The sequence below is a fragment of the Bos javanicus genome, chromosome 11 (genome assembly GCF_032452875.1).
Source record: "Bos javanicus breed banteng chromosome 11, ARS-OSU_banteng_1.0, whole genome shotgun sequence".
Classification (NCBI taxonomy): domain Eukaryota; kingdom Metazoa; phylum Chordata; class Mammalia; order Artiodactyla; family Bovidae; genus Bos; species Bos javanicus.
This window is the reverse complement of record NC_083878.1, coordinates 1,518,350-1,545,387: the sequence shown is the minus strand read 5'-3', so window position 1 is coordinate 1,545,387 and position 27,038 is coordinate 1,518,350. Positions and strand designations below refer to the sequence as shown.

Sequence of the window (27,038 nt, the reverse complement as noted above, 5' to 3'; positions counted from 1 at the left end):
GAGGAAGTCAGCAGAAGCAGGTAGCAGGTATAGCGATGCCCTTCCCCTGCCTGGCGGGGCTGGTGGGGCTGGCTGTGTATGCACAGCTGTTCAGTCCTATCTGACTCTTTATGACCCCATGGACTCTAACCCGCCAGGCTCCTCTGTCTATGGAATTTCCCAGGCAAGAATACTGAAGTGGGTTGCCATTTCCTTCTCCAGGGGATCTTCCTGACCCAGGGATCAAACCAGAGTCTCCTGTATTGACAGATAGATTCTTTACCACTGAGCTGTCTGGGAAGCCTGGCGGAAGCAAAAAGAGCCCAGTTTCTCCCACTGCGGTAACGTCAGCAGGATCCCTTGGTGAGATAAGACTTCACCTGCATTTAGCAACATCGAGACCCAGTGAGGTGATGCGAGGTGGAGCTAATTACCAGTGCCCTTCAACCTCAGCTCCAGTGGCAGCAGAGTCCAGTGGAGAGTGAACACGACCCCCGCCTGACATCAACTAGACTAAGCCAGGAGGTGTGAGTTAGGGTTAGTGAGCACTCACGTTCTCCCCATCCCTGGTGTCAGTGGACCCAGTAAGGAGCTGAAGCTACACACGTACCCAGCAAAAGGAAGACTAATTCGGGGCCTTCCCAGGTGGCTCAGTGGTAAGGAATCCACCTGCCAACACAGGAGACACGGATTTGACCCCTGGTCCGGCAAGATCCCACATGCCTCAGAGAACTAAGCTGTCTGGTCCACAACCACTGAGCCTGTGCTCTGGAGTCTGGGAGCTGCAACTGCTGACGCCCACAAGGCCCAGAGCCCGCGCTCCATAACAAGAGAAGCCTCCACAGTGAGAAGCCTGCACGCTGCAACGACGAGTAGCCCCTGCTCAATGCAGCTATGAAAGCCCACGCAGCAGCGGAGACCCAGCACAACCAAATACATAAAATTTAAAAAAGAAACCTACCTAGACGGCGTGAAGGAGGACTCGTGGGCTCTTTGATCCTCTTCTCCCTGCTCTCTCACCCCCATACCAAAGGGGCTCAGTAGACTCTGAGTCTCCAGCTTTCACTGACGTCAGGGTGGAGTGGAATGGTGTGAGCTGGGTTAGTTAATACTCCATTTCCTGTCTGCCTAGTTTCAGTGGAAGCCAAGAGGAAGTTCAGCCTCTGCCCTCACCCATCGTCAGTTAGGAAGAAGTAGTGGGAATTGGGGCTCGTTGGCAGGCTGCTTCCCCATCCGCCTTTGTCTGGTATGAGTGTGACCAGCAGGAAGCTGGAGTGTCACCCCACCTGTCCACAACAAGCCAGTGTGAGCCAGTGTACTGCTTGTGCCAGAGCAGCACTGGCAGCACTCGCTGGGAAGCTGAGCATTCACACCCCCAGACCTTGCACTGCACCTCACAATTAAACACGATCTCCTAAAGTAATATCTAACCCCCCTGGATACAGTAGAAAAATCACTCATTATAAAAACAACAACAAAAAGGACAGCCACAAAATTTTCCCGTTTTGAATGGGAGAATCGACAGATGATAATACCACAAAGAATCGGGTGTTGGAATTATCTGACAAAGATTTTAAAGGACCCATCAAAAGACTACTTTAGAGGTAACTGCAAATACTCTTGAAACAGGTAAAAGTGGCAGAACATTTCAGCAATGACGGAAGAAATAAAAGGAGACCCAAGTGTAACTGTAGAATTGAAAAATACAATTGAAAAAACAAATTGGTGGAATGACAGTAGAAGAGATGATCGAGGAAAAAAAAAAAAATCTGTAAAGTCAATAGAATTTACTCAGTCTGAACAAAGTGGAAGAAAACGAAAAGTCCCAGGCATCTGTTGTGCCCGGTCCAACGTCCTCATCCCTGCCACCAGGTGCTGAGACGCTGCTGTGAAGTGTGGACATGAGCGCCCCTGTGTAACACAGAGCACAAAATCAGTGCACCCCACCGTGTGTAAACAAATAGCTGGTGGGGACTTGCTGTACGGCACAGGGAGCTCAGCTCAGTACTCTGTGAAGACCTCGAAGGGTGGGGTTGGAGGGGGAGGGCCACAAGGGAGGGGATACATGTATACATGTGGCTGAGTCACTTCTTTGTACAGCAGAAACTAACACATCATAAGGCAACTGTACTCCATTAAGAAAAACAACTCAGTCCTCAGCGATGACCTTCACACTGTCCCTTCTCTCAGCTCATCCTGCGGTGCTGGTTTGTAAAGCTCTATGAAGGTGCTGGCTTATGACCTGGCTTGGCAGGTGTTTCCAGCCTCAGAACCCAGGACTGTCCCTCAGCTTGCCACCCAGAGGTGCTGCAGGTGGCTGTGAAGTCAAGGTATTTGCTCCTTTCCCCACATCTGGCCCTCTCACCTTCCTCTATCAAAAGACCCAAACACAGCCAGTTGAAATAGACAACCTATGTAGTCCTGTAATAGAAATGAAACTTAATGTTTAATAATAATAAAAAAGCTCCCCCCAAAGAAATCTTCAGGTCTAGGTTTCATTGGAGAATTCTACCAAACATTTAAGGAAAAATTTTACACCATCTCTTGCAGAAAATGGAAAAGAAGAGAATGCTTCCCAACTTGGTTTTATACAGCTATTATTACTCTGATACCAAAAGTAGATTATTATCTACAAAAAAAGGGGAAGCTACATATCAAAAACTTACATGATCTCAGATACAAAAATCCTCAGCAAAATTTTAGCAAATTAAATCTTGCAGTGTATAAAAAGAATTATACACTGTGAAGAAGTAGATTTCTTCACTGGTGTACAAGGCTGCTTCAGCATTCAAGTCAATCAGTGTAAACCATCATATCAAGTGAAAAAAATTATATGATTATATTGGTTTACACAGAAAAAGCATTTGACAAAATCCAACAATAGTTTGTGATTAAAAACTCTCATCAAACTAGAATAGAGGGGAATTTCTGTCACTTGTAAGCTTTCCGGGTGGCACAGTGGGAATCTCCTACCTGTGCAGGAAACACAAGAGACACGGGTTCAATCCCTGGATCAGGAAGACATCCGGGAGAAGGAAATGGCAACCCACTCTAGTATTCTTGCCTGGAGAATCCCCATGGGCAGAGGAGCCTGGAGGGCTACAGTCCATGGGGTTGCAAAGAGTTGGACAAGACTTAGTGACTAAACAACAGCAAATCCTTCTCTGGACTGGATTATGCTTTGAATCCACTTATCAAAGTAGAGGTAGATATTTCAGAGACCTGTAGGCAATACTTTTCATAGTATTCTTCTATTACTGATGTGCCTTCAACCCTCTATCTGAAGGTGCGTCTCTTTAGTGATCCTGCAGGCACCGTGGCTGCTGCCCCATGACTGAGGAGCTGTGGACACAGCAGGCCTGTGCTTCGCAGTTAGCATGCTTTACATGTTTCCCTTTGAGCGGGATCGAAGGTCGTCTGACCCTTTCATTATTTCCCTGGGGCAGAGGTTGTGAGCCCTTGGTGAAATTTAATTATACCCTCCACCAAATCCAATTACTGTCCACACCCATGAAATCCCATTATAACTTTCTTCTGCTTCATTAGAGATACCCTAGGACAGGTCCCTTCTTAACCCCCTGTGGCAGATTTCCTAAGGAATATCAGCCACAGGCTTTGCTCACACTGTTTATTACTCCAAGGAAATATATGCAAAAATTCAAATGACCTATAGTCCTACTTGCTTAAAAACCAAGCACATATCTGGTTTCCAGTAAGAGAGCTGATTTCTTAGGGATTTCACCGTCCCCTCTCCGCCACCAGAGTATTTTCCCGAGTATTCGGATATTTTGTTTTGTTTTTCTTTTTTCCAACTTTTGAAAATTTCAAACAAATTTCATGAGAAAATTGAACTATTGGTATAATATCACTTGGGCATATTCTCCACCTCCAAATGTTAAGAGTGTGGTCTCATTCTTGTTTTCTCTATACACACATGCACACTCGCGTGTGTGTAAATTAAATGTCAACATTCATTTTTTAAAAATAAGGACATTTTCTTACAAAAGCACAATACTGTCAACACACCTAAGCAAATGAACAGTAATACCATAATGAAAGTGAAGTAAAAGTGTTAGTTGCTTAGGCATATCTGACTTTTCGACCCCATGGACTGTAGCCCTCCAGGCTCCTCTGTCCATGGGATTCTCCAGGCAAGAATACTGGAGTGGGTTGTCGTTTCCTTCTCCAGGGGATCTTCCCGACCCAGGGATTGAACCCAGGTTTCCTGCATTGCAGGCAGATTCTTTACCTTCTGAGTCACCAGGAAGGCCCCATACTGTAATACAGGTTATCTAATCGGGATAGTCAGAAACTTAAGGAAGAGGGAGCCAGGTGAACAAATAGAACTACTGGCACTGGAGAAAGCAAGAAGTAATTAGTATTCCTGGAGATACGTGATGACTCTGCATCCATAAAACAAAAACATCCTGGGGACCTCCCTGGCGGTCCAGTGTAACCACAGACTTTGAATTTGTGGTGGTGGTTGTTTAGTTGCTAAGTCCTGTCTGACTCTTTGTGACCCCATGGACTGTAGCCCACCAGGCTCTTCTGTCCACGGGATTCTCCAGGCAAGAATACTGGAGTAGGTATTTCCTTCTCCAGGGGATCTTCCTGACCCAGGGATCGAACCCAGGTCTCCTGCGTCACAAGAAGAGTCTTTCACTAACTGAGCCACCAGGGAAGCCAAAAGGGAAAAGCTGAGAGACATGGATGATCATGTCCAGGAAACTGATGACATTCCCCAAAGAGGGAGCAGAGAACGCAGGCAGATGAAATCAGATAAATAAAAGAAGGCAGTTTCCCAAACCTGAAGACAGTCACAAGTCTTTCTTCACAACAGGCAGGACCCACCAGACAAGGTCAGAGCCTGGAAACAGTCTGGAGAATTTCAGATCACCAAGTAAGGACAGAGAAAGGGCCTCCGGACGTTAGACTGAAAAGAAACATCAGATGATTTGCTAAGAAAAGAGTCAGATTCACCTCAGCCCTATTGGCTGCAGCACTGGAGGCTGGACCCCACTGCACCCACACGTCTCTGGGGCTCTTGTCACGGTTGGACTCTGGTGTGGGTCCTGGGCGTCTGCATTTCTAGCAAGCTCCTTGGTGACGGTGACACTGCTGCTCTGCGGACCACGGTTTCAGTGGCCAGGGTCTAGAATAAAATGGAACGACGCCTTTAGAACTCAGAAGAAAATTACTTTGAATGTAAAATTTTATAGCTAGCTAAATTATTCATCAAATATGAGCCAGACTTACAGATATTCAAATGTTCGGGAAGTTTACTTTGCCATGCACTTTCTGAAAAATATTACTTGTAGATGAGGTGGAGAAAAGCATAAAACAAGTGAAGAATTAGAAAGATATCTGTGGATAGCCAATGGAAATTTCCTGTATGACTCAGGGAATTCAAACTGGGGCTCTGTAACAACCTAGAGGGCTGGGATGGGGAGGGAGATGGGAGGGAGGTTCAAGAGGGAGAGGACATATGTGCACCTATGGCGGATTCATGTTGATGTTTGGTAGAAACCAACATAACACTGTAAAGCAATTATCCTTCAATTAAAAATAAATAAAAAAAATAAAGATATCTATGCTTTCTGGAGTTAATCCAAGAGGAGTTTGTGTAAAGAAATACCTGCATAGTCGTGGCCAACACAATTAGTCCAAATTAGGACAAGAAGTCAGAGGGCTCAAAAGAATGACTTTGAGAAGGAAATGATTTCTATTCAACAAGCAGAATAATTAAGAAGCAGGAAAATGCTTAATCATGATGGAAAAGCCATATGGTTCTTCTTGAAACAAGTGGGAAAATAGTCGATCAAGACTCTAGGAAAAACAAAACTGCTTGAGAAAAGCATGTTCCAAATAGGAAGCAAGAGAAATATGTTTGACCTTGGCATTTGGAAGCTTCTTCTCTAGCAGAATGAAAACTGCTTGAGAATGGTTATTTCTGAAGTGAAGTTCTAGAGGTAAGGGGTTGGGTAAGAGACTTTGACTTTTTATTTAAGGCCATGTCTTGATGAAATTGAAAGAGAAGAGTGAAAAAGTTGGCTTAAAGCTCAACATTCAGAAAACTGAGATCATGGCATCTGGTCCCTTCACTTCATGGGAAATAGATGGGGAAACAGTGGAAACAGTATCAGACTTTATTTTTGGGGGCTCCAAAGTCACTACAGATGGTGATTCCAGCCATGAAATTAAAAGACGCTTACTCCTTGGAAGGAAAGTTATGGCCAACCTAGACAGCATATTCAAAAGCAGAGACATTACTTTGCCAACAAAGGTCCGTCTAGTCAAGGCTATGGTTTTTCCAATGGTCGGGTATTGATGTGAAAGTTGGACTGTGAAGAAAGCTGAGTGCCGAAGAATTGATGCTTTTGAACGGTGGTGTTGGAGGAGACTCTTGAGAGTCCCTTGGACTGCAAGGAGATCCAACCAATCCATTCTAAAGGAGATCAGTCCTGGGTATTCTTTGGAAGGACTGATGCTAAAGCTGAAACTCCAATACTTTGGCCACCTCATGTGAAGAGTTGACTCATTGGAAAAGACTCTGATGCTGGGAGGGATTGGGGGCAAGAGGAGAAGGGGAGGACAGAGGATGAGATGGCTGGATGGCATCACTGACTCGATGGATGTGAGTTTGAGTGAACTCCGGGCGTTGGTGATGGACAGGGAGGCCTGGTATGCTGTGATTCATGGGGTGGCAAAGAGTCGGACACAACTGAGCAACTGAACTGAACTGAATGTGGCCTAAACTTTTTAAATTGGAGGAGATTTGCTTTACAAGGTTGTGTTAGTTTCTGCTGTACAACAAAGTGAATCAGCCATATTTATACACGTACCCCCTCCCTCTGAAGCCTCCGTCCCGCCCCATCCCACCTCTCTAGGTCATCACAGAGCACTGAGCTGAGCGCCCTGTGCTGTGTATTTTATGCTTGGTGGTGCAGCTTCCCACTAGCTATTTATTTTATACATGGCAGTGTATATTGATATATGCCAACCCTACTCTGCCAGTTCATCGCCCCCTCCTCTTCCTGCCCTGTGCCCACCTGCCCATTCTCTGTCTGCGTTTGTACTCCTGCTTGGCAAATAGGTTCATCGGTACCATCTTTGTAGATTCCAGATACAATATATGATATTTGTTTTTCTCTTTTGACTTATTTTACTCTGTGTGACAGATTCTATACTCATCCACATCACTACAAATGACCCAGTTTTGTTGCTTTTTATGCCTGAGCAATTTTCCGTTGCATATGTACCACATCTTCTTTATCTTCTTCTTCTGTCGATAGACAGGTAGGTGGCTTCCATGTCCTAGCTATTGTAAATAGTGCTGCAATGATCTTTGGGGTTCATGTGTCTTTTAATTATGATTTTCTCAGGATATATGCCCAATAATGGGGTTGCTGGGTCATGTGGTAGTTATATTCCTAGTTTTTTAAAAAAACTTTTTAAATTAAAAATTGAGTATATTTTGAAAGCCATTAAAATAAATTGGCCCTCCCTTATAGAAACACATTTATTGCATTCTTACTCATTGGTGTAATTTTTACTATATAAAATAAAGGAACTATGAGTAAAATATAGAAAAAAAAGAAATAGTCCTTCCTTAAATATAAAAGATGAGGAAGGGAAGAGAAGGAATGAAGAGTAACAAAGAAAGGCCTCACTAAGAGAACATATGCTGCATGCGAGTGCATGCACACACACACACACACACACATACACACACACACACACCTTACTGTTCTCCCCACCCCCATCGCTGGGGTGAATTCCAGATTCTTCTCCAAGACAGCCTGGACCTCAGGTGCTACAACGGCATGTTGGGATGGGTACGATGTTGGGCGAGGGCTAGACCTCAGGCTGTAGGACCCTGACTCCCTCTGCTCCTAAAGGAAGCACACAGTTCCTTTAGAAAACCTGAAAGAACGTTCCCTCTGGCCCCAGCCTTCTGGCTATAGGTGAGTCCTAGCGATCAGCAGGTGAGGTGTTGAGATGCTAGAGGGAGCGAGGGGCAGGTGCTCCTAAAATCAGAGATGAGGGCTGGGGCGACCCTATCACAGGGCCTCGGGGTATCAGTTCTGAAAGATCTGAGATCTGGCTGCACCAGGAGGGGTCTGAGGAACAGCTGGTACGGGGGTCACCGGGCTGTGGATGACAGCCAGTCGTCCTGAAAGACCAGCCGCCCTCCCCTTCTGAGGGCCTCTTGGAGAGAAAGAATGAGGGCATGAGCTGAGGACCTGCCCGATCCAGCAACGTCAGAGACAGATAGTTCAACAGATCTTCTGGAGGTTTACAGGTGGGATCTACAGATGAGGTGTACGGAATCACCTCAGATGATGGCAGAAGCGAAGAGAAAGGGAGATGTGTGAATGGGCCAGAGGCAGGCGGAGGCCGGCCTAGTGGGGGCTGAAGACCACCACAGGGGAGTGGAGGTAGGCCGTGGACCAAGTCTCAGCTTAGAGGAGGGAAATGGCGTTGGAAATGCGGGAGGCAGACGTGTGAAGATTGGGGGCAGAATTTGGTGCAGAGCATTTACAAAATGTGGTCATTCATTCTGGGGAACTTGAAGGGACTTTGGGATAGTACCCTTTTAGAAAAGCAGGATAGTTTCAAACAGACATTCTGGTTTTCTCTTCCAAATCCACTGACTCGTAACAAATCTGGTGATAATTCTTTCAAAGCCAGATATTCCAGCATCTGACTGTTGAAGGCTCTCCTCAAGAACTCTGTGTGAGGTTTGGGAGAAGGAGAGCCTTCTGAGTCTGGGCCTTGTTACCTGTACTTCTGAGCTCACCAGAGTGGCTTCTTCATTTTCTGTACAGAAATCATTCTTGCTCTCTCTCTCTCTCTCTGTCCCTTTTATTTCCTCCTCCCTCCCTCCTTCTCCCTCTCTCCCTGTCTCTTTCCTTCCTTCCTTCTTTCTTTCTCTCCTTCTAGCCAGAGAATCATTACACATTCTCCTCAAAGAAATCTTACCTTGATGGGATGTCCAGCACTTGAAAGAGGCAAAGCGTTACTGTACCCAGTGGGAGATAATGCCCAGTTGGCCTTTTCTTCAGCCTCACTCCCCGGGGGACTCCTTAACTGCCCTTAGCTAGCGCGCATTGCCAGATGTGGGTGGAAGAAAAACTCAGGACACGCAGTCCCGTTTGTGTCTACCCATCCTCCTGGGGCCTGGAGGGCCAGATCCAGCTTCATGGGATGAAACCTGTGGTCAGAAGAGCCTGTACTTAGACTGAGAGGATGAGCCTATGGTTACTGAGGGGAAACCTGGGGGGAAGGGACAGTTAGGGAGTTTGGGATGGACATGTACACACTGCTATTTGTGAAATGAGTAACCAGCAAGGACCCACTGTATAGCACAGGGAGCTCTGCTCAGTGTTATGTGGCAGCCTGGGTGGCAGTCAGGTATGGAGGAGAAGGGACACACACATGTATGTATGGCTGAGTCCCTTTGCTGTTCACCTGAAGCTATCACAGCATGGCCAGCTGGCTATACTCTAAGACGAAATGAAATGTTTAGAAAAGAAGAGCCTATGCTGGTTTGCTACTCTGCTCTCACTGTCTTGAAATTCCTAATCATTTTTGAACAAGGTGCTCTGCACTTCTGTTTTGCCCTGGGTTCTATGGCCAGTCCTGCCTAGAGCATGGTCTGGGACCCCAGGGCCACAGGTACAGCCACTTGGAAGGAAGCCGTTGTCCTACTTGGTATAAGCCTGAGTGCCGCCCGCTGCCTGGCTTGTCCTGCTGCAGAGAGGATGACGTGGGCTGGCTTTTCCTTAGAGACCGTGCTTTCTATCCTAATCGACTCTAAGTGTTTCTGCTTTGGCAGCAGACACAACTCGTTAGGCTTTTTAATCCAAGTTTCTCTGTAGCTGACATAAATCAGTGAAATACTCAGTGTGTAGACATGCTAGTCGCTTCGTAGATGCCTTGAAAAGCCATTCGACCTAAAAAATTATTTGTAATTGTGCTATATAATCAGTGTTCCCTGATGCATAGGATTTTCGTTATAAATGCGTGTTTGTGATATCATTATTCTGCATAACTACTCAGACTCATGGTTTCCACATGTCGGCTGCAGAGTCACTTGATTCCTTCTGCAGGTGGGGTCTTTTACAAAAGGCAAGAATATAGCTGTTTTGGCTGCTCAGTTCCCCAGAGTTCTCTTAAGGAAGGGACTCCTGAGCAGGTGCAGCGGGACTCAGTCCCTGGGAAGTAATCAAGTAGATAAAGGAAAATAAAGAGTCTTCATCTTTTGAGCCAGAGAACTGTGTCCAAAGCCACAGAAACCATCATCTGGAAAGAAATAACATCACAAGTTGTCTTAAGAAAATCTGGTGTAAGTTTTCAAAACACCAGACCTAGAAGATATGACTATTTGTATTGAGAGGAAATATATTTTATTGTATAAAATGGGTTTCTTTTACTACCAGGTTCATTTTTAAATAATGAACTCTCTGCTACAACTCAAACATTCCGTGTACACAAATTTTACTGAATCTCCTAGTTTGATCATCGCTATTGCTGTGTGAGGGCTTCCCAGGTGGCTCAGTGGTAAAAAGTCTACTTGCCAGTGCAAGAGACACTGGAGGTGCGGATTCAATCCTTGGGTAAGGAGGATCCCCTAAAGGAGTAAATGGCAACTCACTCTAGCGTCCTTGCCTGGATAATCCCATGGACAGAGGAGCCTGGCAAGCTGCAGTCCATGTAGTCACAAAACAGCATGCACATGCATTGCTGTGTAAGATAGCATTTCGGGGTAATCTGGGTGATGACTCGACAAAACCTCTCTGTTTCATTTTAATTTTTCAACTTTTGTGTATATAATTATTTTAAAATAGAAAATTAAAAATTATATGTGTGTGTGTGGGGTGTTATGTGCTCAGTCCTGTCTGACTATTTGTGACCCCCATGGACTGTAGCCCACCAGCCTCCAGTCCGTGGAATTTTCCAGATAAGAATACTGATGTAAAAAAAGAAAAATTTTTAAAAAAGAAAAAAGAATACTGGAGTGGGTTGCCAGTTCCTACTCCAGGGGATCTTCCTGACCTAGGGATTGAACCTGTGTCTTCTGCACTCATATATATGTGTGTGTGTGTGTGTGTGTGTGTGTATTATATATTTTATATAATGTTATATAATTTATATTTTGCATTTTATTGCTTATTATATAATGTATATATACTATATGGTATAGTACATATATATATATACACTATATGGTATATTATAATGTATTCAGGAACACGTATATGAGGTAAAAGAAATAACGTCTTCATTGCATGCTCAGTTGAGAGACTGATGGATCTGTCTTTGCCTCTCCACGTCATTTATCAAATGAAGTATTGAATGTAGAGACTGTCCTGACCAAACCCCATGGTAGCTGATAGCTCCAACCCTTTAATCTAAACTTCACCAAAGTGCATCAGCAGCAGAAAATAGACTCATTTTAAAAAATCAGCTTGTCTTGTTTCATGACCTAGGAAAAGAGGAACAATTCCAAAAACGAGGAGCAAAAAGGAAAAAGAAAAGAGCGAAGATCTAAACAGAGGAATTTTGTGATACTAGCCAGGCCCCAGTGTGTCTGTCTTTTAAGTTTAACACCTAAACTGGATTATTATGTTCTAGAAATTTTTAAGAAGTTAATAGTTTTTTGGCTACACTGTGCATCATACAGGATCTTCATTCCCCAGGCAGGGATAAAACCCTCACCCCTAGCAGCAGAAGCATGGAGTCTTAAGTGCTGGGCCACTGGGGAAGCCCCGATGTCCTTCTAATTTTAAATCTAGTTAAAATGCGTGTGTTTTCCCAATTTAATTTGCTTAAATCAGAAAGGTAAGAGCCTATTCGTTGGAAAAGACCCTGATGCTAGGGAAGATTGAGGGCAGGAGGAGGAGGTTGGATGACATCATCGACTCAGTGGAGATAAATTTGAGCAATCTCTGGGAGATAGTGAAGGACAGGCAAGCCTGGTGTGCTGCAGTCCACGGGGTCGCAAACAGTCAGACACGACCGAGCAACCAAACAACAGCAAAATCAGAAAGGTGGACGTAGTGACGAAAGTTAAAGGAAATTGTTAAGGAATTGAAAGGATCAGATGAGATGCTGGACACAGAAAAGGGATTTATTTATTCATTCACTTATTCAAGAAAGATTCCTCAACTCCCATAGCCATTTGATGGAATGAACGTGAACAAACTCTGACCTTGTGGCGCTTAACTTCCGGAGGCAGAAGGATGAGGAGACAGCAGCAAGTTGTAACGCTTCATGTCCTTGGGTAGCAGTAAACTCAGTGTGGAAAAATAAAGGCAGTGAAGGTCTGGAGCAGAGGGGTGGGAATCAGAGAGAGCAATGTGTAACGCTGGGAGTGTTGTTTGTTGTCCACCAGGAGGGTGATGGAGTTAGAGCCATTGTAAATTGAATAGGTGAGCAAAAACAAACGATGTGTTAATCCCAGTGATGTCAGTGAAACTGACCTTGAGTGCCGTATCATTTTGATCTTTATTCTAGTCAGAGTTAGTTGATCCCCGCCCGCCACCGTTTTCCCTGTTGCTAGCAGTGTTTGATTTTCACACTTGCTTCGTACAGCATGCGTGCGAGCTAAGTTGCTTCAGTCGTGTCCAACTCCTCTCGACCCTGTGGACCATAGTGGGCCAGGCTGCCATGTCTGTGGGATTCTCCAGGCACAATACTGGAGTGGGCTGCTATGCCCTCCTCCATAGGATCTTCCCAACCCAGGGATCAAACCCACGTCTCTCATGTCTCCTGCACTGGCAGGGGGTTCTTTGCCACTAGCACCACCCGGGAAGCCCACCTTTGTACAGCAGGAATTACAAAAATGTCTATGTCCTTTGACCCCTAATACAGTGATCCTGATGCCCTCTTTTTCATAGTCAGTATTTTGTGACACCCCCTTTTCTATCCTGAAATGAAGTCATGGGTAATATCTATCTAGAGATATGATTTCAAGAATTCAAGACAATACTTCAAAGAAACAAAAGGAATGTGTAATAAGCATGACTATATAGTAAGACCTGGGTTTCCCTGGTAGGTCAGCTGGTAAAGAATCTGCCTACAATGCAAGAGACCCTGGTTCGATTCCTGGGTCGGGAAGATCTGCTGGAGACGGGATAGGCTACACACTCCAGTATTCTTGGGCTTCGCTGCTGGCTCCACTGATAAAGAATCCACCTGCTATGCAAGAGACCTAGGTTCAATCCCTGGGTTGGGAAGATCCCCTGGAGAAGGGAATGGCTACCCACTCCGGTATTCTGGCCTGGAGAATCCCGTGGACTGTATAGTCCATGGGGTCACAAAGAGTCAGACACAACTGAGCGACATTCAAATATGTATATAGTAAGACATGGGCTCCCCAGGTGACTCAGTGGGTAAAGAATCCATCTTCAATTCAGGAGAGTCAGCTTCACCTGGAGAAGGGAATGGCAACCCACTCCAGTATTCTTGCCTGAAAATTCCCATGGACAGAGGAGCCTGGTGGGCTACAGTCCATGAGGTCGCAAAGAGTCTGACACCACTGAGCACAAAAGTTTGCTGGAAGCCACTGGACCTTATCTGGCTGCAGCAGTTAAGAACACCCTGGTGTTTGTTACGTTTTTCACAAACGGCTGACAAACGGTTTATGCTGTGTGCAGGTTGTGGTTCGGGAACTGCTGGCTCAGTACACCAAGCAGTGCGAGGAAAGACCGGTCTCCAGCTTGCTCCGAAACTGGGCGGAATCAGGGAGTGACAGGCTGAGAACCAGGTATGTGATCACTCCGGCTGCCACCATCCTTGACCTGGAGTCTCATTCTTGAGGCTGAGTATACAGAGCCTTGTACAGTTCACACTTGTTTAAATGTAAAATATTGATATAAAATAGATAATCAACAAGGACCTAGTGAGTAGCACAGGGAACTCTGCTCAATACTCTGGAATGACCTATATGGGAAACGAATCTGAAAAAGAATAGATGTAACTGAATCACTTTGCCGTGCACCTAAAACAACAGTGTGCATCAACTGTGTGCGTGTGTGCTCAGTCGTGTCCGACTCCGCAACCACATGACTGCAGCCCACCAGGCTGCTCTGTGCATGGAGTTTCCCAGTCCAGAATACTGCAGTGGGTTGCCATTCCTGCTCCAGGGGATATTCCCAACCCATGGATCGAACCCATATCTTCTGTGTTTAAAAAAATACTGATATGTGGAAACACATGTATGGATATGTAATTTCAATTCTCATGCACCCACGATCCAACTTAAGGACCAGAAGACTGCTAATTCTGCTCCTTCCACATGTGTTCCTTCTTTTTAGCATGTCCACTGTGGCAAGGACTTTACAGGTTTTTGTTATTTCCGTTTCACAGATGAGGAAACAGGCACAGAGCTTAAGCATTTTGCCCAAGATTACATGCCAGTGGGTGACCAAGCTAGAATTTGAATCCAGATAGTTGGACTCCAGGATCCATGCTTTGGGTTGTTTTCACAGATTTTTCATGTTATCTATAAGCTTGATAAATAAGGTGTAATGTGTGTGGTATTCTGTAGCTTCCTGTTTTCACTCAATATTTTGTTTCTTAGGTTCATCCAAGTTATTACATGTGGCTAAAGAGCTTCTGTGTCTGCTCATAATATTTCACCATGTGTCTGTGCTGCAAGTTACTTATGCTTTCTAATCTCCAGTATCAGTGGATATTTGGGTTGTATTTTTGATATCTTGCACAACCCTCTTGTGAAAAATCTTGTACATGTTTTCTGGGGAACGTGGGCAAGAATTTCTACAGGGCTTTCAAATTTAGTTGCCATGACTCAGAGTGAGAAATGTGTTTTACGTCACCACGGACACCCACACGCCCATAGAGTCCCCTACCCTCCCTCCACCACAGACACGATGAAGCAAACACGCCGTGAAACAATGCTCATCCTATACTCGTAATGTTCTCTGACGTTTCTTAATTTTGTTTTTTAAAAATACTGATCTCAATCAGTTAAACTGATTTCGTGTGCCGTTTTAGCGATTTTCAATCTGTTGCCTGAAAAAACACTCCTTAATAGCGCATATTACCCAGGCGTGAAATTGCTGTGCTGTGGGTATGCCAGTGTTGGACATTACTAGATCATGCCCATTTATTTTTCAAAGTGACTGCCTACATTTTTTATCCCCACCAACAGCCTGTGTCTTATGAAACCAATACTTGGCATTGTCAGATTTCATTTTTGTCAGCATAAGATAAAGATCTCACACTGTGGCTTTAAAAAATTTTTGTTTTGTTTTTAATTGGAGGATAATTGCTTGACAGTATTGTGATGGTTTCTGCCATACATCAGTATGATTCAGCCGTAGGTACACATATGTTCCCTCCCTTTGAAACCTCCCCACCGCCACCTTCCTCCCATCCCACCCCTCTAGGGTGTCACAGAGCAAACTCCCACTGGCTGTTTACTTTCCATCTGGTAATGTGTATGTTTCAGAGCTACTCTCTCAAATCGTCCCGCCTTCTTTCTCCCCGACTGTGTGCAAGTCTGTTCCCTCCATCTGCATCTTTGCCGCTGCCCTGTAGACAGATTCATCAGTACCATCCTTCTAGATTCCATATATATATATGTATGTATACGGATTAATATACCGTATCTGGCTTTCTCTTTCTGACTTACTTCACTTTGTATAATAGGCTCTAGGTTTGTCCACCTCACTAGAATCTAGTCAGATATTTACTTTTATTTCTTTATTTGACTGCACCGGCTCTTAGTTGCAGCATGCAGGATCTTTAGTTGGGGCATTTGGGATCTAGTTCCCTGAATCAGGGTTGAACCCGAGCCCCCTGAATTGAGAGCACAGAGTCTTAGCCACTGAACCACCAGAGAAGTCCCTCACTATGGCTTGAAAATTGCATTTTTCTTCTTCTTATTATAGTTGAGCATGCTTTCACATTCTCTTTACCATTTGTATTTCTTCTTATCTGAAATGCTTGTCATGCATTTTGTGTTTTTCTGTTTTTGTTTTGTTTGGTCTTAGTCGGTATTGATTTTTAGATGTTACAGCTATCTTCTCCAAGTTTGTGGCTTGTCTTTTGTTTTCTTTATGATGTCTTTGATTAACATAAATTCTTCAATTACCGTTGAATTTATTAATCTTTTCTTTTATATCCCACACTTCCTGTATCTTGTCTACTTTGTGATTGTGAAATATATATGTTTTAATATTGTTGAGAGTTTGAGAGTTTCACCTTTCACCTTGAATTCTTGAATCCATTAGAAATTTCTGTCTGTGGTGTGAGGAAGGGATTTAATTTCATTTTCTTTCTCCTGTGGGGATTGTCAGTTTTTCCAGCCCCATTTTCTGAATTCACTGCCTTTCCCTAGTGATCTGGAATGCCCCCGCTGGCATTCATTAAACTTTTATATATGCGGAAGTCCATTTGTTCCTGGTCTGCTTGTGTGCTCTTTTTTAAGTTGGTTAGTTAGTTTGCTGCTCTGGGTCTCAATGCAGCATGCAGGATCTTTGATCTTCAGTGCAGCATGCAGGATCTTTTTGGTTGCAAGTGCAGACTCTTAGGTGTGGCACGCGGGACCTAGCTCTCTGACCAGGTGTGGCATGCGGGACCTAGCTCTCTGACCAGGGGTCGGATCGGGCCCTCTGCATTGGGAGCGTGGACTCATAGCCACTAGACCACCAGGGAAGTCCCTGTTTGTATATTCTGAATCTAACAAAACACTGTCTCAATTCCACTAGATTTATAACAGTGTAATAGTATTATGTGGTACATATTACATATGATACTACTATATCTAAAATATAATTCAGAATTGTGGTGGCTATTCTGGGTCTTTTGTACATCCTTACAAGTGTGAGAGTAAGTTTGTCAAGTTCCTCCAAAAAAAAAAAAAAGAAAGAAAGAAAAGAACATACATACAGCAAAAGGACAAATATTATATGGTTGCACGTATATGAGGTATTATCTACAGTAGTCAAGTTCGTAGAGACAGAAAGTAGAATAGTGGGGCTTCCCTGTGGTCCGGTGGTTAAGACCTTCTGATGCAGGGGGTGAGGGTTTGCCCTCTAGTTGGGGAGCTAAGACCCCACCTGCCTAGCAACCATAAAATCCAAACATAAAACAGAAGCAGTATCGTAACAAATTCAATGAAGACTTTCAAAAAGGACCCACATTAAGGGGAAAAAAATCTTTAAAAAGAAGAAAGTAGAACAGTGGTTACCAGGGGCCAGTAGGAGGAGGAACTGGGGGATAGTGTTCACTGGCTGCAGAATTGCAGTTTGGGAAAATGAAAAAGATTTGAAGATGAGTAACAGTAATGGTTGCATGACAATGCAAATGTGTTTAATGCTGCTGAACTATACCCTTAAAAATGGCTAAGGTGGCAGATTTTATGTTATGTTTTTTTTTTTTTAAATCTACTGGAATTTTCTTTGGAAGTGTATTAAATCTATAGATTTGCAGAAAAATTGACATGCTTGTAAAACTGAACTTCCTCTCAAAGATTTTAACCTCCCAAGTGTCTTCCAGAGTTTTATAATTTCTTTCAAACATAGTACAACTTTGGACAGATTTATTACTGGATCCTTTATAATTTTGTTGTTGCCATAAAAAGAACATTTTTTAAATTATGTTTTTTTGTTCTTGATTTATTATACACACTGTTGACTTTTGTATATAAACCTGACCATAAAAAATGTCATTTAAATGTGCTGATAGATTCTTTGGATTTCCATAGACAGTCATACCATCTGCAAATAGTAAATTTTATTCCTTCTTTTCCAGTTATTGCTTCTTTTGTTTGTTTTTGTGAGAAGGTGCCCTATTCCTGATTTTTAAAAGAATTAGTTTGATATTTCACTGTTAAGAGTACATTTGCTAAAGTTTTTGATAGGCATACTTTACCTCCTAAGGAAGCTCCATTTACTGTTATTTTTAACATTTTTTTATCATTATTTGATGATGAATTTTCCTGCAAATGATTTTTCATCTATTAAATTATCTTATGTTATTTCTTCTTAACCTGTTTTGATAAATAACACTTGTGTGCTTAAGAAACACTTAGTGTTGTCATATTGTATTATTATTTTTATATTTTCCTGGGTTTGACTTGTTAGTATTATTTTTAGGGTTTTTGTGTACTTATTAGCTTATTGTTTTCCTTTCTCATACTTCCCTGATTGGATTTATATCAAGTTTTCCTGGCCACAGAAGTTATTTTGGGAGTAGTTTCTTATTCTGTAGAAGAATCTGAGAAGTTATTTGAAAACTATCTGGGTCTGGGTAATATTTAAACAACTGATTCAATTAGTTTAGTTGTTTTAAGACCATTTAGGCTTTCTCTTCTCTGCCAGTTTTGGTAAATGATATTTTTCTGGGAACTTGTCTGATTTCAGACTGACTCATATGAGGTTTATCATGTTGCCGTTGTTTACTCTTTCGGTCATGTCCAACTCTTTGCGATCACGTGGACTGTAGCCTGCCACGCTCCTCTGCCCATAGGTTTGTCTAGGCAGGAATGCCGGGGTGTGTTGCCATTTCCTTCTCCAATAAGGTTTATTATACTATTCTCTAATTATCCTTTTAACTTCTGCTAGATCGGTAGTTCAGTTCAGTTCAGTCGCTCAGTTGTGTCTGACTCTTTTCGACCCCATGGACTGCAGCATGCCCGGCTTCCCTGTCCATTACCGACTCCGGGAGCTTACTCAAACTCATGTGCATTGAGTTGGTGGTGCCATCCAACCATCTCATCCTCTGTCGTCCCCTTCTCCTCCCGCCTTCAATCTTTCCCAGCATCAGGGTCTTCTTCAAATAAGTCAGTTCTTCGCATCAGGTAGCTAAAGCATCAGAGTTTCAGTTTCAGCATCAGTCCTTCCAATGAATATTCAGGACTGATTTCGTTTAGGATGGACTGGTTGGATCTCCTTGCTGTCTAAAGGGACTCTGAAGACTCTTCTCCAACACCACATTTCAAAAGCATCGATTCTTCTGCGCTCAGCTTTCTTTATAGTCCAGCTCTAACATCCATACATGACTACTGGAAAAACTAAAGCTTTGACTAGATGGACTTTTGTTGGTAAAGTAACGTCTCTGCTTTTGTCTAGGTTGGTCATAACTTTTCTTCCAAGGAGTAAGCGTCTTTTAATTTCATGGCTGCAGTCACCATCTGTAGTGATTTTGGAGCCCCCCAAAATAAACTCTGTCACTGTTTCCGTTATTTCCCCATCTATTTGCCATGAAGTGGTAAGACCAGATGCCATGATCTTAGTGTTCTGAATGTTGAGTTTTAAGCCAGCTTTTTCACTCTTTCACTTTCTTCAAGATGCTCTTTTGATCTGTAGTTAGGTCCCAGTTTTCATTCCTAAAATTATTTATTGTATTTTTCTTTCTCTCCTTTATTGTTATGTTTAATCTCACCATTTGTTTGTCTAATTTATTATTTTTTTCAAATGACCAACTTTTCCCTTTGTTGATCCTCTGACATACCTTTGCTTTCACTTCATTGATTTATGCTCATAAATGTATTATCTTCTTTGTTGTACTTCTGAGGGGCTTATTGTGCTTTTTTCTTTTGTGTATTTTTTAAATTATCATTTTTATTTGGAGGAAGACTTTGGTCTTTATAACCCAAATGAACTAATTTTCAAGCAACTATTCATTAAAAAGTATAATTTTATAATCCTGATGAGAGACCTGGGAAACACACTGAATGATAGTGTGGGACTTTTGGGGCTTTCCAGGTGATGCTGGTGGTAAAGAATCCACCTGTCAATGCAGGAGATGTAAGAGACTTGGGTTCAGTCCTGGAGGAGCTCATGGAAACCCACTCCAGTATTCTTGCCTGGAGAATCCCATGGACAGAAGAGCCTGGCGGGCTACATCCATGGGGTCGCAAAGAGTCGGACAGTGATGAAGTGACTTAGCAGGCACGCACACACGCCTGAGACTTTTCACATCGGTTGGCACGAATCTGTCCTTTTTCTCTTGTTTTGTAAGCTATTGCTCACGTCCCTATTTATTCAAACTGTAGGCTGTCTTAAAGCTGGAAATAGCAGCTCCCATATCCGAAGGTTGTTTCACTTAAATCTCCCTCTGTTTGGGGGTGTTTTTTTTAATCTTTTAATTTTATATAATTTTCTTTGATTTTATTTCAATTTGCACACTCTACAAAGTCAGTAAATCTTTTTAACATTTCTGTGGGCTTCCCAGTTGGTGCTAGTGGTAAAGAATCTACCTGCCAATGCAGGAGATGCAGGTTCGGTCTCTGGGTCGGGAAGATCCCCTGGAGGAGGAAATGGCACCCCACTCCAGTATTCTTGCCTGGAGAATCCCATGGACAGAGGAACCTGGTGGGCTACAGTCCATGGGGCCACAGAGTCAGACTTGACTGCGGCTGAGAACACAGCCCTGAATGGGCATTTTATAGAGCTGATAGTTTTCCTCACAATTTATTAGCTGGAAAATTTACAACATATAAGTTGAAAGAACAGTACAATTCCCACCAGAACCAGTTCCCTTCATTCAGGAAACACGTTCCCCATCTACATACCATCTGCCCCTCCATTTCTCTTCCAGATAGCAGAACAGGGCTGTTTCCATCATTTCAAAAGAAAAACAGATTCTCACCCATATGCAAATCTATATTCGTAGTAAATCTTCCAAGATAGACTTGAAATGTGCCAAAGGCAGTGTCCCAAGTGTAAATGTTTGGAAAGTTCTAGTCCATTTATTTTTGTCTCAGTTATTATCCCCCAAAACAGTACACTTCTCTCTCCCACACAACCAGGTTTTACTGATTCAGTCTGGCTGCATTTTTCTCCTTACGTCCCCAAACCTTACTCACTCTCATTTTTGTGTATATTAAGAAAAGCCTTTGTCATCCAGCACATCTCCACGCATACACATTGTACCAGGCACTACTTCAGGTGTTGGCGATACAGCAGTGACCTTGGGTTCTCAGTTTTCAGGAAACTTTCAGCAGGTAAAGCAGTTGGATGGCAGTCATACTGACAACTCACAAGAGAGGTGAGCAGATGGGAACACGAGGAACGATGGTCCCTGAAATCCCTCCAAGTAGGCGACCATTTGTATGGACTCCCAGAGGCTGCCCTTCGTTTGGGCTGTGGGAGGAGTCAGTCATGGTGCTGGAAAGACTCCATGAGACTAGGTGAGGTGGGCAGGGCTTGGCTCTGATTGGGGCTGAATTTTATTCTGCAGACCGCTCCATTCTGCCCTTTCTTGTGCCAATGGGTGCTGCCTCTTCCCCTCCCCTAAGGGGCTGCGCCTGGAGCCCGCACTGCTCTCATCGACCCATGGATGCCTCGGAGGATGTGGAGGTCGAGGAACATCAAGTTTCTGCACTGTTCTTGAATGTTGTGTCGTTTATATTATGAACATTTTCAAATACTCAGGAGAACTGAAATAATTTTAGGGAGCATTCACATACCCAGCATAGAATCAACTAGTAACACGTGACTGTGCTGACTATACCACATATATATCCACGTGTCAAGCCCTCGATCCATCCTTCAGTTCACCTTTTTTTCTCTGATGCATTTCAAAGTAAACTACAGACATTAGCATACTTCTGAATAATTTGGAATGGACATTGTTAACTAACTTTCAGTATTTGGTTACAGTTTTTTCTGCTTATGCAGAAGTTACATGGGGCTGCCCTGGTGGCTCAGCAGTAAAAAATCTGCCTGCAGTGCAGAAGACCCAGGTGTAATCCCTGGGTCAGGAAGATCCCCTGGAGAAGGGAATGGCTACCCACTCAGTATTCTTGCCTGGAAAATTCCATGCACAGAGGAGCCTGGTGGGCTACAGTCCATGGGGTCACAAAGAGTTGGACATGACTGAGCGACTAACACTTTCATTTTTTCACTTTCGTACTAAGGTTTGTTTTCCATTCTGTTTAAAAATTTTTTTTTCAAATTTCTATGTAATAATTGGCAAAAATTGTACATACATGTGAGCTGTGGGTTTGTCATATATGTAGCCTTTGTTGTTTTTATCATAATTTTGAATTTTGTTGGAAGCTTTTTCTGTATCTACTGAGATGATCAGATTTTTACTCTTCAGTTTGTTAATGTGGTGGATCACACTGATTTGTGGATGTTGAACCATCCTTGCATTCCTGGGATAAATCCCACTTGATCATGGTGTGTGATCTTTTTGGTGTATTGTTTTGTTTGGTTTGTTAATATTTTATTGAGGATTTTTGGATCTATGTTCATCAGTGATATCGGTCTGTAATTTTCTTTTTGTGTGATATTTTTATTGGTTTTGGTGTTGGGATAATTCTGGCATTCTAGAATGAGTTCAGAAGTTTTCTTTTTTCTTTAATTTTTTTGGGATAGTTTGAGAAAGATAGGTGTTACTTCTTCAGATGTTTGGTAGAATTCACCTGGGATGCCATCTGTTTGTTAGGAGATCTTTATTTTTTTAATGATTCAATTTTATGGCATGGAATTACTCTGCTCATATTTTCTATTTCTTCTTCATTTGGTCTTCAAAGATTATATGTTTCTAGGAATTTATTTATTTTGTCTAGGTTGTCAGTTTTATTGGTGTTTAATTGTTTGTATTATTTTCCTTTCTCTTGACAGAGAGATGCCTGGGATGTTAATTTTTAACTTCTCTGAGTAGAACTTCTGTGAATGTATTTGTATAAAAGTGTTTTCATGAACATGTTTTATTTTTCTAAGGCAAATAGTAGGAATGGAATGGCTGAGTCACAGGTTATGTGTGTTTAGTTTATGAGAAACTGAGAACTTTTTCCGTTGGGAATCCCATTTATAATAGCTATAAATGGAGTATAACCTTTAAAAATTGTGAAGCACTATATTGGATACCTGTAATATATAATATTGTACATCAACTATACTTCAATTAAAAAATATCTTTTAGGGATTTTCCTGGTGGTCCAATGGTTATTACTCCATGCTGCCAATGCAGGAGGCAAGGGCTCAATCCCTGACTGGAGAACTAAGATCCCACATGCTGTGAGGTGTGGCCAAAAAAAAATGGTTAAATTAAAAAAAAAAATTTGCACTGTTTATAATAGCTAGGACATGGAAGCAACCTAGATGTCTATCAGCAGATGAATGGATAAGAAAGCTGTGGTACATATACACAATGGAGTATTACTCAGCCATTAAAAAGAATGCATTTGAGTCAGTTCTAATGAGGTGGTTGAAACTGGAGCCTATTATACAGAGTGAGGTAAGCCAGAAAGAAAAACACCAATACAGTATACTAACACATATATATGGAATTTAGAAAGATGGTAACAATAACCCTGTATACGAGACAGCAAAAGAGACACTGATGTATAGAACAGTCTTTTGGACTCTGTGGGAGAGGGAGAGGGTGGGATGATTTGGGAGAATGGCATTGAAACATGTATAATATCATTTATATGAAACGAGTCGCCAGTCCAGGTTCAATGCACGATACTGGATGCCTGGGGCTGGTGCACTGGGACGACCCAGAAGGATGGTATGGGGAGAGAGGAGGGAGGAGGGTTCAGGATGGGGGACACATGTATACCTGTGGCGGATTCATTTTGATATATGGCAAAACCAATACAATATTGTAAAGTTAAAAAATAATATTAAAAAAAATTTTTTTTAAATACTAAGTGGAAAAAGCAGTAAACCAAATTATCTTTACATCGCAAGGATGACCACATAGAATAACTTGACCCAGGCATTCATCGGCAAAATTACCAAGAGAAGCCCCAAATACAGCAAGTGAGAAATCAAGGAGATGATTACGTGTACTCACTCTCTATCGGGAGGAAATCCTTTTTGAAAAGATCCCATCTATTTCTTTCAAACCGAAATACTTTGGTGATGACAAAATAATAATGATGGTCTCTGTGCTTTTTTTTTTTTTTTTCAGTTTCCTGGCATTTAACATGGACACAGTTGGTCATCTCACCTTTCTGTTGAAAGCGGTGCATTTTCGTGAAAGGATTCTTCAGCGGGGTTTGGTGGCCCGAATTTATTATAAGGTAAAGATACATTGTGTTATAATAATATTTTTCCTTTTGACATGTGTGTAAGGCATATTCTTGCTGGTGAAAGTGTTAGTCCTTTAGTCGGGTCCGACTCCTTGTGATCCTATGGATTGTAGCCTGCCAGACTCCTCTGTCCATGGGATTTCCCGTGCAAGAATACTGGAGTGGGTAGCCATTCCCTTCTCCAAGGGATCTTCCCGTCCCTGCTAAATGTAATAGAGGATGAGTCAGCAAGTTGGACACAACTGAAGTGACTTAGCACCCATGCAGCAATAATTACAAGCTTCTGGAAACGGCTAGAATTTCTATAAGCCGTTTTGCATGACAGCGTTGCTCACTGTGGAGGTCCTGATGCTTCTGATGAGCTCTGTGTGTCATCTTTAGAGTGGGAGTTGACGAGTGGAGTAAATTTTAAGCCTTACTGAAACCGAAACATCATTATCTGTAATAATGAATACATTATTTTCAGGGTTGGGGGGAGTGCATGGGGCACATGTGGAAATTAACCACTGGGCTCGCCTGAGATGCACTCTGTTTCCTACTGAAGTGCCCATGATGTTCTGAAAAACATAAAGCCTTGCATCAGCGTTGATGGAGGTCTAGAGGTAATTTCCACCGAGTATGGTGCCAATGGAGTTATTGGAGGAAACCCCCACTCCCACCCCAGAAATATCTGTTTCAGCTCTTAATCCCAACATGGAATAGACAAGACGACCCTAAGAGAAGGCTTACTTATCTACTTTCTGCCCAGACTCAGAGACTCAGGACTACCATAGCCTGAAATTAGTCCACTGCTCTCCCTCTGCAAAGCGATTAGGTTCCAAGAGGACCAGAACTGGTTCCCATGAAACTTCCCCCACAGCTTCAGTTCATCTCTTTTAATATGAATACCAAGATCACATCTCCCGGGACAGCATCACCAAGGACAGCACAGAGCGGGAGGAGGATGCATGCCACGCTGCGGGATGGGTATTCTCTTAGGAAACGCTCTTCAGCACAAGAGCCCTGGAGCAGAAGTGGTCCAGATCCACTCGGGGGAACAAGACAGAATGATAGGTACCCACTGGAAGCTGGACCAAGTTTGTGCAAATCGGTCCATCCTCTGGGTGTAGGTCTGAGGTGAAGCCCTGGAAGATGCCAAGGGCATATTCAGGTGGGTTTAAGTCACTCCGCATTCCCTGCCCTTATCAAGCATGGTGCCACCAACATAAGAGGAGGGTGCCTTCAAGACGGTCTAGAGGCACTAATGAGCAGCACAATGGAGACAATGTAACCTATGAACGAGCTTTCCAAGACTGCAGGAGTAAAGGATGAAGGTCAGAAGATGACAATCAACAGAGTGGAAACAGTCAAAATGTAACCTACAGAGAAGAAATATTCCTGAAAATGCTGGAACAAAGGAGCAGGTATAATAATCAACATAGAAGAAAAGTATCTTCCCTAGTGTAAAAAAAAAAATCAAAATTTTAATGGAAAAAAATACCCATACCTGAGGATAGCTTGCAATTCTATAGTGAAGAGAATATCATTTAAGTAACCAGACAGAAAGTAATAGTTTATCAACAAATTAAAAAAAAGACAAGACTAGCTTCAATTCTTATTCACCAGCTCCAAATGGACTAAAACCTGCTTCTAGAAAGAGGAAACCTCATGATCTAAGCATACCATTCCAAGCCAGATTTATTCCATGAGTACAGGCAGTGGAAAGATATTTTCAAATATCTAAGAATTAGAAGCAATTTCACTCTCATGGCCTTCCTTAAAAATTATTCAAAGAGCTACTCAATAGGACATTAAAAAGAATCAAAATTAATAACTTGAAAATAAGGAAATCAACCTATTTTCAGGGCAGGAATAGAGACACAGACATACAGAGCAGACCTGTGGGCACAGTGGAGGAAGGAGAGGGTGGGAGGAGCTGAGACAGTGGCGCTAACATATGTACACTGCCTTGCGCAGAATGGACAGCTAGTGGGAAGCTGCTGGACAGCACAGGGAGTCCAGCCCGGCACCCTGTTATGACCTAGAGGGGTGGGGTGGGGCGGGGTGGGAGGGAAGCTCAGGAAGGAGAGGATATTCATAGAGTTATGACTGATTTGTGTTGTTGTACAGCAGAAGTCAACACAATATTGTAAAGCAATTATCCTCCAATTGGAAAATTAAAAAATTTTTTGATGGATTCATTTTGATTTTTGGCAAAACTAATACAATTATGTAAAGTTTAAAAATAAAATAAAATTAAAAAATAAATAAATAAAGATTTGTAAAAGAATTGGTGGTCCCTGTGGATCAGCCAACTAATAATTATGTGTTTTGAAACAATTAGTTAAACAGAGTTAAATAGTTTTATTTATTATTAACGGAGTTAATATAAGTTTTAGTATTTTATTATTAACAGAGTTAAATAAACAACATAGTTGGTGTTTAGTCACTAAGTCATGCCCAACTCTTTTGTGATGCTGTGGACCTTAGCCTTCCCAGCTCTTCTGACAATGGTTTCCCAGGCAGGAACGCATACTGGAGTGGGTTGCCATCTTCTTCTCCAGGGGACCTTTCTGACCCAAGGATTGAGGCCATGTCTCCTGCGTTTCCTGCATGGGCAGGCGGATTCTTTACCACTGACCCACGTTAATTTTCCTCAAATGCACATTTTATTTTGGAGACCCTTGGCCCACACACATTAGACAGTCCATCTCCCTCTCGGTCTGGAATGAGTGCTGAGGGTTCCCAGGTCCTCCCAAAAGACCTGTCAGTGCAGGGGACCCAAAGCTGGTCTCTGTCGCAACCTAGAGGGGTGGGATGGGGAGGGACATGAGGGGACATACACATGCCTATGGCCCATTCATGCTGATGTATCAATGTTGTTAAGTAATTTTGCTCTAATTAAAAAAAAAGAGAGAGCCCTACCATCTGATCATTTCTTTCCTTCCTTGGTGCAGCCAGAATTTAACTTCAAATGGGACCAGGAAATGTCCTTCTGTGTTCTGGTAACCATGGTGGGAGCCCAACCCCATAGCTCCCCTTGGAAGCCTCACTT

General features: G+C 42.8%; 1 protein-coding gene across 4 annotated transcripts in view; it reads left to right on the top strand.

Annotated features, from left to right (window-relative positions):
- ACOXL (acyl-CoA oxidase like) overlaps positions 1 to 27,038 on the top strand; it is a 330,642-nt gene that overhangs the window by 214,840 nt on the left and 88,764 nt on the right. For all 4 annotated transcript variants that reach the window (XM_061431434.1, XM_061431436.1, XM_061431435.1 and 1 more), the window contains exons 14-15: positions 13,641 to 13,750; positions 23,884 to 23,995. In XM_061431434.1, the coding sequence (XP_061287418.1) occupies positions 13,641 to 13,750; positions 23,884 to 23,995 (222 nt within the window). The remainder of the gene's footprint in view (positions 1 to 13,640; positions 13,751 to 23,883; positions 23,996 to 27,038) is intronic.